Raw genomic sequence first — 13,317 nt, 5'->3', positions numbered from 1 at the left:
CATGTCACATTGATTACTGCAGTCTGGCTAAGTAGTTTGGTCACTTACAGCCCTGAGTCGACCAAGATGCACCAAGATCTCTAGCAGCGCCTTTGGATTCTCATAAAGCCGCCATAGTGGCAATGTGTGATGTCCACTTATTGAGGATGCGCTATGCTTAATTACAGTTCCTGCAGCTGCGTCCAACAGCCGCGCACATACACATTTCACGCATAAAGAGATCTTTCAGGGTTTTTACATCTCATGCATGCATAAAGCCACCACCCAGGATCCATTATGTGTGCATTGCGCTGATGCAATACAGTCGGGAAAGAGATTACCAGAAGGGTTAGTTTCCATTAAATCTTTCCAGGAATCTCTTTTTAATATACAGTATTGTTGTGCTAAGACATTCTGCATAGCTGCGATAAGGAGGTCTCATAATGCAAATATAATGGACATATTAATACATCTCCCCCCATGGAAGGAGATAGTATACTCCCAAGCTCACAGTTATGAAAAATCAACTTGAAATTAAATACCTATAGCCCAGCTGCCTGCAGACCACCTGGGTATTCAGTTCTGTCCAATCATCATCACACACAGTTCCCCAATCTCCATTGTAATAGACTTCAACCCGTCCTTCACCTGCATTGTGACCTCCAGATAGTCTCACGGCGCCATCTACAGGGGGGACACATTTTATTTTATTGTTTAAATCAAATTAGCTCATGAGCAGTACCCATCAATCCATTTCTTATTTAACAAGGACAATTCCCCTTCAAAATATAACTAATTTACCTCTGAAGGGATTGCAGGAAACGCCAGCATCTTCAATGTGGTCACAGTTGTGATGTTCCCATTCATTCTTCTGGCAGAAGTCTAAGGAGGTCTCGTTTCCTAAACACTCTACTTCATCCAGCAAGATGGGGCCAATGCCTTGTCCATAGTGTGCCCACACCCAGGCCCTAGGCGTGCCACTGAAATATGCATTAAAGTTACACGTTGTATAAATGCTGGGACAAAACCATCATTTTTATATATATATATACACGACACAAGTTGCAGAGTCTCCAGTGTAATCCCCATGGCGCTGTGCTGCACATGTATACAGAGAGGTGGTCGAGGGCCTATCCTTAGTATATATCCTTCGTAGATTGCAACACAAAACATCTGTCTCGTGTTTTCCCTGTAAGGTCTGCTCTATTTAATACTACTCTTTCTCTAATCCTGCTCACTTTAGTGTTGTATAAGTGTGTACTCCTCTCACGTCTTTGGCGGTCTATGGGAAATTAGAAAAATGGACAAAAGTGCCTTAAAAATTGGTGACAAATGAACAAGAAAATTAAAAATGAGGTGATCAGTTTTGTACTTTACTCCCATTGCCCAGGTCAGAATCCAAACCAAAAATATGAATAAACCTCATGCTACAGAAGTCAGTATGCAGTATGATTATCATCTACGATACATGGGATAAAACAAGTCAGATTGTTGAGCTCACCTAAAGCCTAGTTGCCTGCAGATGACTTCAGCATCTCTGTTGTCCCAGTGATCATCACAAATCGTTCCCCAATGGCCATTGAAAAACACCTCAATGCGCCCCTCAAACTGCTCCTGTCCTCCCACCAGCCGGAGGGGCGGCTTTAAACCTGCTCTTCATAGAAGGAAAAATAAGAGCTTATGGGTAGTGGCATTCTGTGATCCTAGGAAATTGCTTTACAAGAGGGTGACAAATGTTTCAGAACTGCAGTCTGAAGATCCGCATGAACTAGAATGTGCTGGATAAGTTTCAGTAAACATACACCAGACATAAAGATTTACCTTCAGGAGGAGAGCAGGTGACAGCAGCTATCAGTCTGTTGCTGCAAACTTTTCCCTGGCTGTACCTGCAGTGTAGTACGGCCTTCTCGTCCCCTCTGCAGTTGGCAGACTGCAGGTGTACAGGGGTCATCCATGAACCATAATCTGAGATCTGTCTGGCTGTGCCAATTTCACTGCAGTAATAAGGAGAGGAAATACTGTATGCATATTTAAACATAAGCATAGAACACATTTGACTGTATGACTAAGATAATATAGCACAGTGACTAAGGCCTCGTACAGGCAATAAGGTATATCACACTAATGGTGTTTTTTTTATACTCTGCAAACCGCCCTGTAGTATTAAGTTTCCTTAATCATTCTCTGGGCCTTGATAGCACCCTCAGTGTTGAACAGCATGAATGTATGGTCAGCAACCTTAAAGCTGCCCGTGTATATTAGATGCAAGGAAGCATTCAGCTTTACTGTCGGTATACGAATGTTTTCACCGATTGGCGGACACAATTCAACTATCACTGAAGAGAAGCTACATTGACTTCTGCAGATAATTCACCAGCAATAACATCATGCACTCAGAGCAAACACGGGATGGACAATTACATACAGATGTGTCCTCATACATCCAGCCTCAATACACCATGCAGCAAGAGATGACTGGCGTGAGCGAGCCGCCAGGTCCTGTGCAACTCTGCTTACGTCAGACGTCTTGAATTGGAAAAAAGCTGCAGCTGCTACATTGTAGCACTTCATGTACAGATTCAGAGTCTCAGTCGCACACAGATATACAAGTGTCATATCAAATTAATCAGCACAGTCTCCTTGTGCGTCCTGCACTGCTTTGAGAATATTATGCATTTTCAGGCCAATAAAGCAAACAAGAAGCCCGACACGCGAAGATTCTCATGTAACCTGGCATGCCAAGAAGGGCTATTTGGCGTGACTGCAGCAAAGATGTATGAGGACACATCTGTAGCATGTGCTGTTTTGAGGAGACCATGTCCCATCCAATGCTTACACTGAACACGTATGTACTGAATACTTGTTTCTCAGGCTAGGGCCACAAACAGTGGCCAAGCGGGTTCCATTCAGCGGGACCCGTTTGGCCGCAAGGAGAATGCACATGGGCGCCTATGCAGGCACCCACACATGTGCTGCAGTCCCGCCACCGCCGGATCCGATAGCAGCATGCTGCGGTCGGGACGGATGACAGGATGGCAGGATTTCAATGTGAACACATACACATCTTGTGTCAGTACTTACAGTACATGGGTAACTCGTCAATGGGGGTAGTTGGGCAAAGTGAGGCTATTTCTTGTTGTCAGTTTAGCAGAGCAGTACAAAAATTGCAGAGCAATGTTACTGATATGTGGAAATGTGCATATTTAGGGGCATTTATTTCTGTACTCTCCATGGGGCTTTAGTTTTGCACTAGCTCAGAGCTGGTGAACTTTGGGCTTAATCCAATTTTTTAATTAAGAAGTATTGTGCACTTTCCATTGTCACTTAGAGGGAGAAGCACATTTCTGGGGGCACATTGCCAAGGTAAATAAAACAGTTTAAAACAAACAAAAGTTGCATATAAATGTCCTTATGTGACAGTGTGCCAGTTCAGGTTTTTCCACATTCTCAAATTTATGTGGAAGTGCCCCCCCCTCACCACCCCCAAAAGGAAACAGAAAGTGACAGTAGGTATACACGTCAAACATGATGGAAGGTGCTATAAAGATATAGGAAGCAAATCCAAGGCATCTGCACTGCAATCTGGTGCACTTCCTTAATTAGGTCCATCATTATAGCTTTTATGCATGAGCAAGCCGTCTATTTCTACAGTACAAGTCAGGCCAAAGTCAGCAGTGCTAGAAAGGAAAGGATTGTCTCTTTGTTGGCGCACTTGAAAGAAAGAGGTGAGTTTATTAAATGTAACTTTTAATTTCATATAGTAAAAATGCCTGAGATGTGAAAAATTACAGGACACCAATTACAAATATTACACTGAATAAAAATAAATTAAAGTAGACATAAACAAGTAGTAAACAATTTATGGTTGGTTTCGTGAAAAACTTTTGCACACACTCAAGAATTAAAAAACGATATGAATACAATAAAGACACATAGGAGAATTTAATTTAATTTATTTTTATTCAGTGTAATATTTGTAATTGGTGTCCTGTAATTTTTCACATCTCAGGCATTTTTACTATATGAAATTAAAAGTTACATTTAATAAACTCACCTCTTTCTTTCAAGTGCGCCAACAAAGAGACAATCCTTTCCTTTCTAGTACTTGTCTTCTACCTCATTGTCTATGGCAGCACCCCCAGATAATATCAAGAATTAATTTGTAATAGTAAAATTGGGGAATCATATTAGTTTAATATAAGTAAAAACAAATTGATGAAAGTCTAGTGCAGAGAATCTCCTTCCCCCCTTTTCCTTAATCTAGAATCAAAGTCAGCAGTGCCCCGCACTAACCTGATTCCGAGCTGTCTGCAGACAACGCTTGCATCCCAGTCAGTCCAGTGATCACCACATATGGTTCCCCAAATACCATTTAAATAGAGCTCTACTCCACCACTGTGGGAAGATCGGTCATCCAGCACACGCACAGCACCTGTGATTAACAACGTACATTTCTAACTGTGATAAACAAACAGTTCTGATAAAGAAAAAAAAAATATTTCTCCATCACACAGACCCATACCACTGAGGGAGGCGGGTCACTTATACCACTTTCATAATGTCTGAGGCGGGTTGAACCCGGGAGCCTGACACGGGAGCTCCCAGTGTGTGACCCGTCTTAATACCCTCTTTCACAATATGCCGGGTTGGTGACATCGGCGGTGACGCAGCGTGGGCGGTGCTGAGAGATCACATGATCTCCAAGCGCAGCCCGTACACACACTGTGAACGGGAAACGGGTTGCACTGACCAAGCTTCCGTTCACACCGCACAGCGAGCCGGGTTGAATATGCAATCATATACACACAGTATATTGCCCCTGGTACTTTCACACCGCACAGGAACACGGGTTATGTGCGCTCATGTGCCAACAACCCATGTTTAAATTTGCCATAGGCAAACGCAGGGGGGGGGTTTCCGGTTGCACAGAAACCCCCCTTCTCTTGGCAAGTGCCTCATATTATGACAATAGCAATGGTATATACTGTAATACAGTTACAAGAGCTGAAGCCACATTATGCAGTTTAAGGGACAGAGCTATTGCACATGTTGAATAGTAGCAGCTTCTCCTAGAAAGATTGCTGTGAGCGGATCCTCAATCAGTGCACTGGACCAGAGAGTCGCTACTAGGTAGTAGAGACAGGAGCCTTATCATGAGGTGGGAGAATGTGTGCTTAGAAAGTGCAGTATTGCTTCTATTATGTTTTTATATTAATTTATTATGGTATGTTTAACCTTTTCCTGACCACTTATTTATATTATTTAAATGTTTGATACAGCCTCTACTAGAGACCATGTATAGTTAGAGACCACCTATAGTGTTAGATATTACAGGTTGAGTATCCCATATCCAAATACGGAATATTCTGAAATACGGAATTTTTTGAGTGAGGGTGAGATAGCGAGACCTTTTTTTTCTGATGGCTCAATGTACACAAACTGTTTATTACACAAAATTATTAAAAATATTGTATTAAATGACCTTCAGGCTGTGTGTATAAGGTGTAAATGAAACATAAATGAATTGGTGAACGTACACACACTTTGTTTAATGCACAAAGTTTTTAAAAATATCGGCGAAAATTACCTTCAGTCTGTGTGTATAAGGTGTATATGAAAAATAAATGCATTCTGTGCTTAGACTTAGGTCCCACCACCATGATATCTTATTATGGTATGCAATTATTCCAAAATACGGAAAAATCCAATATCCAAAATACTTCTGGTCCCAAGCATTTTGGATAAGAGATACTCTACCTGTAATACTTTATTCTATACAGTATCCAGTATATAAAAAGACCAATGTTTACATTAATGTCCAGGGTCGTTACTAGGTTCTTCTGCCACTCCCCCACACTCCCACACTTGCTCTAATATTCGGCAGAGTGGGAGAGGAGATTGTAGACTTCATTTGGAAACCCCCCTCTAGAGATCCTGCGTTTGCCACGGTTTGCTGGTATGAAAGTTACATACAACACTGCTGTGCCTCACTGAGCTCAATCGTTCCCTAAAGAAGCATATAGGCTGTATTATCATGCACAAACTGGCTGTCTCCAATCCAAGCCAGGGTAGTGGGGGATATGCTGTAGTCTCAGAAGAGGGCCCAATGTAATCTTATGAGAGTAGTATATGTGCCAGAGAGGCTAGAACAGTATTGAAAGGTCCTTAACCAAGTTTTGCCATGCAGCCGAATAATGCCCAGTTCCATCCCTGCACTGCCTACCTCCAGAATTGGGAGAAGATGGATTTGAGGGAGTAATCACACAGTGCAAGACTGTGATACATCATTGGTACCTTAACTACCGCTTTAGAAGCACTAGGCTGCACCCAAACCCGCTCCCTAGAAAACAGAATTGCCTCTGCTGTGCATGATAGCCCAACTCACTAAACCTAGACAAAGGTGCAGACCACCAGGACACGTAAATAAAAACTGTTGGAAGGCATGGTATGTGACAAGTGCATGTTAACGGCTTACGGTCATTAGGTCAACAGTCATTAGGTCGACCTGGAAAAAGGTTGACATGAGTTTTTCACAATTTTTTTTTTTTACTTTTTCATACTTTACAATCCACGTGGACTACAATCTGGAACGGTAACCTGCCCGAAGTTCGCTCGCAATGCGAGGGGACACGGTGCACTAATTGGGGTTCCCCGTCACTTTACAAAGGAAACGACACCTAAAAAAGTTTAAAAAAAACTCCTGTCGACCTTTTTCCAGGTCGACCTTGTTCATGTCGACCAATAGTGGTCAACCTAATGACTGTCGACCTAAGTCTTGTCGACCTAATGACCCATACCCCATGTTAACACCCATGTACCAACAAGTTACTTCATGCCAAAAGTACACTACACACATATAATACTTATGGGACTTCCCCAAACACATTTATTTCAGATAGACAGTACCCTGGCTGCAGTCGCAGTGAGCCCAGCTAATTACTCCAGATTGTTGCCGGAAAAAACACCAAGGCGTCATTCCTCCATCAGGGGTCCTGCAGTAGTTGTGGGACCCAAGTCCTCGTCCTGGGTACTGCTCAATATAGTCAGGAAACTCTGCCCAGTTTAGGCAATCAGATCCAGACTCAGTCACTGAAATGGACCCATTGTAGTAACCCAGAGAATCAACACCATCAGAACAAAGGCTGTAACCTGCAAATGTAGTAAATGGTTACACTAACTAAACAGTAAAATATAGAACAGCAGGGTCTTGATTTTAAAGGCAGTGGTTTCCAAGTTCTGTTCTCAAGGCAACCTAGCAGTCCATTTTTAAAGGATAATAATAATAATAATAATAATAATAATAATAATAATAATAATAATAGGATTTTAATACCTACCAGTAAATCCTTTTCTCTTAGTCCGTAGAGGATGCTGGGGACTCCAAAAGGACCATGGGGTATAGACGGGATCCGCAGGAGACGTGGGCACTTTAAGACTTTAATGGGCGTGAACTGGCTCCTCCCTCTATGCCCCTCCTCCAGACCTCAGTTATAGGAACTGTGCCCAGATGAGACGGACATTTCGAGGAAAAGGATTTTGTTAAACTAAGGGTGAGATACATACCAGCTCACACCACAACACACCGTACAACATGGCATTTAACTAAAACCAGGTAACAGCGTGAACCAAAGAGATCAGCAACAGGCTGACCTTAACCGAAACACAACCTTTGTGTAACAAAAGCAATAACCATTAACAAGTACTGCAGATAGTGTCCGCACTGGGACGGGCGCCCAGCATCCTCTACGGACTAAGAGAAAAGGATTTACCGGTAGGTATCAAAATCCTATTTTCTCCTACGTCCTAGAGGGTGCTGGGGACTCCAAAAAGACCATGGGGTTTATACCAAAGCTCCAGACCGGGCGGGAGAGCGCTGATGACTCTGCAGCACCGATTGAGCAAACATGAGGTCCTCATCAGCCAGGGTATCAAACTTGTAGAATTTTGCAAAAGGGTTTGAACCCGACCAAGTAGCTGCTCGAAAAAGTTGTAACGCCGAGACACCCCGGGCAGCCGCCCAAGACGAGCCCACCCTCCTAGTGGAATGGGCCTTCACTGATTTCGGCAGTAGCGGATCTTGCCATGGGCAAGCAGGACTTTTGCCCGGGGTGGCGCCCGCGCCATGGCAAGATCCGCTACTGCCCCCTGCTGCCCGCTGTGAAGGGAACTAGACGCGTAGCGTCTAGTTTCCCTTCGTGGAGAGGACCTTTACTGTGCGGTGCGCGATGACGTCATCGCGCAACGGCAAAGCATTTCAGCGGCGCTACTCTACAGAACAGGGGGCTGTCAAAGTCGAAAAATATTGTAATACATATCCCTTGTACTAACCCCTCATGCACATGCACGCTGCTCGTGCACCCGGTCCCCCGTGCGTACACATATCAGCAAGTTGCGTAAGAGACGCTCCGGCGACTCGTGCGCATGATATGTGTATTTACGGCGGAGTTTGTGAGCGTGTAGCGTGCGACTCGAACATAGCATATTTAACCCAAATAGTGCATTTTGTAGATATAGTTCCCTTAGATCGTGTCAGCGAGTAATGTTAGTTTAAACAGTGCATGGACAGAGAGATTAGTCTTTGCATGATAGGAAGGGTCAGATAAAGGTTGGCAGGTGATGTCTAGTATCCAGCTGTAGGGTATTTTAAGAGTAACATTCCGGTGTTAGCTAGGAAAAGATCGCTTGCTCCTGCGTATAGTTATGTACAGAAGTAGATTATGAACATTAACTGTATTTGCTGTAAATTACACATGCGGCGGGAATCCAGAGGATACCTCCCACCAGAGCAGTTGGGAAAGGACATCGCCTACCTGTTCAAATCCACCTATGACCTTTGCTGTAATGTAGAGACACATCCCTGTGTCCAATGAACAATGAGATTACAGTGACCATTGTATTGTGAATGTATGTTGTGTATAAAAAGACCACTGTTGCCTGGCCAGGACACAAGACTCTGAAGGCTTTCTCCCTGATAGCTGAGGACTGGTCCAGGACGCGCTTGCGAACGATTCCCCGCGTATGTATATTCTCTGTAGCCATTATTCTGTTTAGATTTCCTTGTTAGCCTGTAGTGTATAACTTGTATCTGTTTACCCCTTTTCTCTGAATAATCCACTGCGGTTTACCACAAACCGGTGTTGTGTTTTCACTTTCCTGCAAAGGGCTTTATTAGCGTCTTAATCGGAGTAAGGTGTATAAGCATTGTTAAGGTTTTAAGGTATCACATCGTTGCAGTACTAGGCTGCTAAGGTTTAAAGTATAAGCACATCCTTACACTGTTTCATTACTTAAGGTTTACTGTATATCACTCTGCGTGCGTCCGCGCCGCGTGTATGTTGCACCCACGGCACGGCGTCTGATACGCTAAGAGCGTATCAATACGGTACTCAGTACGCCAATAGCGTGCTTAGTACGAAGCATGAATCCGTGTGCGTACGTGCCGCTCGTGCGTCGCGCCCACGGCACAGCGTCTGATACGCTAAGTGCGTATCCATGCGGTACTCAGTACGCAAATAGCGTACTTAGTACGTAGTGTGTGTAATAAGTCTAGCGGCCATAGCGGCTCCACGGTAATAGTGAGTCTAGCGGTATAACTTTATGTTTTAAGGTAATATTTGACATTATCAGGGCGTAACTGACCATGCCCCCTGTATGAAGCCACGCCCCCATTTCCCACCTGGGGCGCAAAAAGCGTTAGAACCGGCCCTGGATTTCGGTAACGGCAATCCAGCCGTAAAATGAGCATGCTGAATCGTATTACAGATCCAGCGCGCAATAGTTTGCTTAGAAGCAGGAGCCCCAACCTTGTTGGAAGCATACAGGACAAACAGCGCCTCTGTTTTCCTAATACGAGCCGTTCTGGCTACATACATTTTCAAAGCTCTGACCACATCAAGAGACTTTGACTTAGCCAAGGCTTCAGTAGCCACAGGTACCACAATAGGTTGGTTCATGTGAAACGAAGAAACCACCTTTGGGAGAAATTATTGACGAGTCCTCAACTCCGCGCTATCTACATGGAAAACCAAGTAGGGGCTTTTGTGAGACAAAGCCGTCAACTCTGACACCCGCCTTGCGGACGCCAAAGCCAATAGCATGACCACTTTCCAAGTGCGAAATTTCAACTCAACCTTTTGTAAAGGTTCAAACCAATGTGACTTAAGGAACTGTAACACTACGTTAAGGTCCCATGGTGCCACTGGGGGCACAAATGGAGGCTGGATGTGCAGCACGCCCTTCACGAAAGTCTGTACTTCTGGAAGCTAGGCCAATTCCTTTTGAAAGAAAATAGATAAGGCCGAGATCTGCACTTTAATGGAGCCTAACTTAAGGCTTGCACACCAGCTTGCAAAAAATGGAGAAAACGACCCAGCTGAAATTCTTCCGTAGGCGCCTTCTTGGATTCGCACCAAGACACATATTTTCTCCAAATACGGTGGTAATGCTTCGCCGTTACCTCCTTTCTAGCTTTCAGCAGAGTGGGTATAACCTCTCCTGGAATACCCTTTCGAGCTAGGATTTGGCGTTCAACCGCCATGCTGTCAAACGCAACCGCGGTAAGTCTTGGAACACACACGGCCCCTGCTGTAATAGATCCTCTCTTAGAGGAATAGGACAGGGATCTCCTATGAGTAATTCCTGAAGATCCGGATACCAGGCCCTCCGTGGCCAATCTGGAACAACGAGTATCGCCTGAACTCTTGTTCTTCTTATGATCCTTATCACCTCTGGGATGAGAGGAAGTGGAGGGAACACATAGACCGACTGAAACACCCACGGTGTCACTAGAGCGTCCACAGCTACTGCCTGAGGGTCCCTCGACCTGGAACAATACGTCTGAAGCTTCTTGTTGAGGCGAGACGCCATCATGTCTATTTGAGGAATTCCCCAACGACCTGTTACTTCTGCAAAGACCTCTTGATGAAGACACCACTCTCCTGGATGGAGATCGTGTCTGCTGAGGAAGTCTGCTTCCCAGTTGTCCACGCCTGGAATGAAGACCGCTGACAGAGCGCTTGCATGTTTATCCGCCCAGCGAAGAATCTTTGTGGCCTCCGCCATCGCCGCTCTGCTCCTTGTTCCGCCTTGGCGGTTTATGTGCGCCACCGCTGTTATGTTGTCCGACTGAATCAGGACGGGTAGGCCGCGCAGCAAATGTTCCTCTTGTAGAAGGCCGTTGTAGATGGCCCTTAATTCCAGAATGTTTATGTGTAGGCAAGCTTCTTGGCTTGACCATTTTCCCTGGAAACTTACTCCCTGGGTGACTGCTCCCCAAATTCGGGGACTCGCATCCGTGGTCACCAAGATCCAATCTTGTATCCCGAACCTGCGATCCTCTAGAAGGTGAGAAAGTTGGAGCCACCACAGGAGAGAAATCCTGGCCCTGGTGCATGTGTAGATGGGACCCGGACCACTTGTTCAACAGGTTCCACTGAAAAGTTCTTGCATGGAACCTGTCAAACGGAATGGCCTCGTAGGCCGCCACCATTTTCCCCAGCACTAGAGTGCATTGATGAATCGACACTCTTGCCGGTTTCAGAAGCTTCTTGACCATGTTCTGGATTTCCAGAGCTTTTTCCAACGGGAGAAAAATTCTCTGTAGTTCCGTGTCCAGAATCATGCCCAAAAACGACAGCCGTGTTGTTGGAATCAACTGCGACTTTGGCAAATTTAGGAGCCAGCCATGTGGTTGCAGAACTGTCAGGGAGAGCGCAATGTTTTTTCAGCAACTGCTCCTGTGATCTCGCCTTTATCAGGAGATCATCCAAGTACGGGATAATTGTGACCCCTTGCTTGCGCAGGCGTACCATCATTTCCGCCATTACCATGGTGAAAATCCTCGGGGCCGTGGAAAGACCAAACAGCAACGTCTGAAATTGGTAGTGACAATCCTGAACAGCGAACCTCAGGTACGCCTTATGTGGAGGATAAATGAGGACATGTAGGTAAGCATCCTTTGTCGACTGATACCATAAAATCCCCCCCCCCCTCCAGACTGGAGATCACTGCTCTGAGAGATTCCATCTTGAATTTGAATCTTTTTAAATACAGATTAAGGGACTTTAAGTTCAGAACCATCCGGTTTCGGGACCACGAACAGGGTTGAATAAACCCTTCCCCCCGCTGTAACGGGGGTACAGTGACAATGACTTGCTGCCGACACAGCTTTTGTATTGCCGCACACACTACCTCTGTTTCTGGAAGAGAAGCTGGCAAGGCAGATTTGAAAAATCGGTGCAGAGGCACGTCTTGAATCTCCAGTTTGTATCCTTGGGTCACAATTTCCAGCACCCAAGGATCCAGGCCCGAGTGAACCCAGACCTGACTGAAGAGCTGAAGACGCTCCCCCGCCGGTGTGGACTCCCGCAGCGGAGCCCCAGCGTCATGCGGTGGATTTGGCAGAAGCCGGGGAGGACTTCTGCTCCTGGGAGCTTGCCACAGCCGTCGATCTTTTTCCTTACCTTTAGCAGCAAGGAAAGAGGACCCTGGTCCTTTCCTGAATTTATGAGACCGAAAGGACTGCATCTGGTATTGAGGGGTTTTCTTTTGCTGTGGAGGGACAAAAGGCAAAAAGGACGACTTACCAGCGGTAGCTGCAGAAACCAGGTCCGAGAGGCCTTCACCAAACAAAACTTCACCTTTGAAGGGCAGAGCCTCCATACCCTTTTTAGAATCAGCATCACCATTCCATTGATGCGTCCACAACGCCCTCCTAGCCGAGATTGCCATGGCATTGGCCCTGGAAGCCAAGAGGCCAATATCTCTCGCAGCGTCCTTTAGATAGATTGCAGCGTCCCTGATGTGACCCAGCGTCAAAAGCACGCTTTCCCTATCCAGGGTGTCTATTTCAGATGACAAGTTATCTGCCCACTTTTCAATAGCGCTACTCACCTATGCCAATGCCACGGCCGGCCTGAGCAGCTTACCCGTAGTGACATAAATAGACTTCAAGGTAGTTTCCTGCTTACGATCGGCAGGATCTTTAAGTGCTGCCGTGTCCGGGGACGGTAGCGCCACCTTCTTGGACAAACGCGCCAGGGCTTTGTCCACCATAGGGGAGGATTCCCACTGTAACCTATCCACCGAGGGAAATGGATATGCCATAGAAATCCTCATTGGAATCAGTAGTCTCTTGTCAGGAGATTCCCAAGCTTTTTCAAAAAGAGCGTTCAGTTCATGAGAGGGAGGAAACGTTACCTCAGGTTTCTTTCCCTTAAACATACAGACCCTTGTCTCAGGGACAGTGGGGTCTTCTGTGATATGTAACACTTCTTTTATTGCCACAATCATGTACTGAATACTCTTAGCCACCTTAGGATGTAACTTGGCATCATTATA

General features: G+C 45.4%; 1 protein-coding gene across 1 annotated transcript in view; it reads right to left on the bottom strand.

Moving 5' to 3' along the window:
- The window catches only part of LOC135056337 (neurotrypsin-like), a 121,933-nt gene that overhangs the window by 60,724 nt on the left and 47,892 nt on the right, over nt 1–13,317 (bottom strand). The window contains exons 3-8 of the mRNA XM_063961344.1: nt 6,886–7,128; nt 4,273–4,411; nt 1,801–1,973; nt 1,481–1,628; nt 781–959; nt 522–663 (exon numbers count right to left, since the gene is read on the bottom strand). Coding sequence (XP_063817414.1) covers nt 522–663; nt 781–959; nt 1,481–1,628; nt 1,801–1,973; nt 4,273–4,411; nt 6,886–7,128 — 1,024 coding nt within the window. The remainder of the gene's footprint in view (nt 1–521; nt 664–780; nt 960–1,480; nt 1,629–1,800; nt 1,974–4,272; nt 4,412–6,885; nt 7,129–13,317) is intronic.

Source organism: Pseudophryne corroboree, chromosome 3 (genome assembly GCF_028390025.1).
Source record: "Pseudophryne corroboree isolate aPseCor3 chromosome 3, aPseCor3.hap2, whole genome shotgun sequence".
NCBI classification, from domain to species: domain Eukaryota; kingdom Metazoa; phylum Chordata; class Amphibia; order Anura; family Myobatrachidae; genus Pseudophryne; species Pseudophryne corroboree.
The sequence above is the reverse complement of the archived record's forward strand: the minus strand, read 5'-3'. Positions and strand labels throughout refer to the sequence as shown.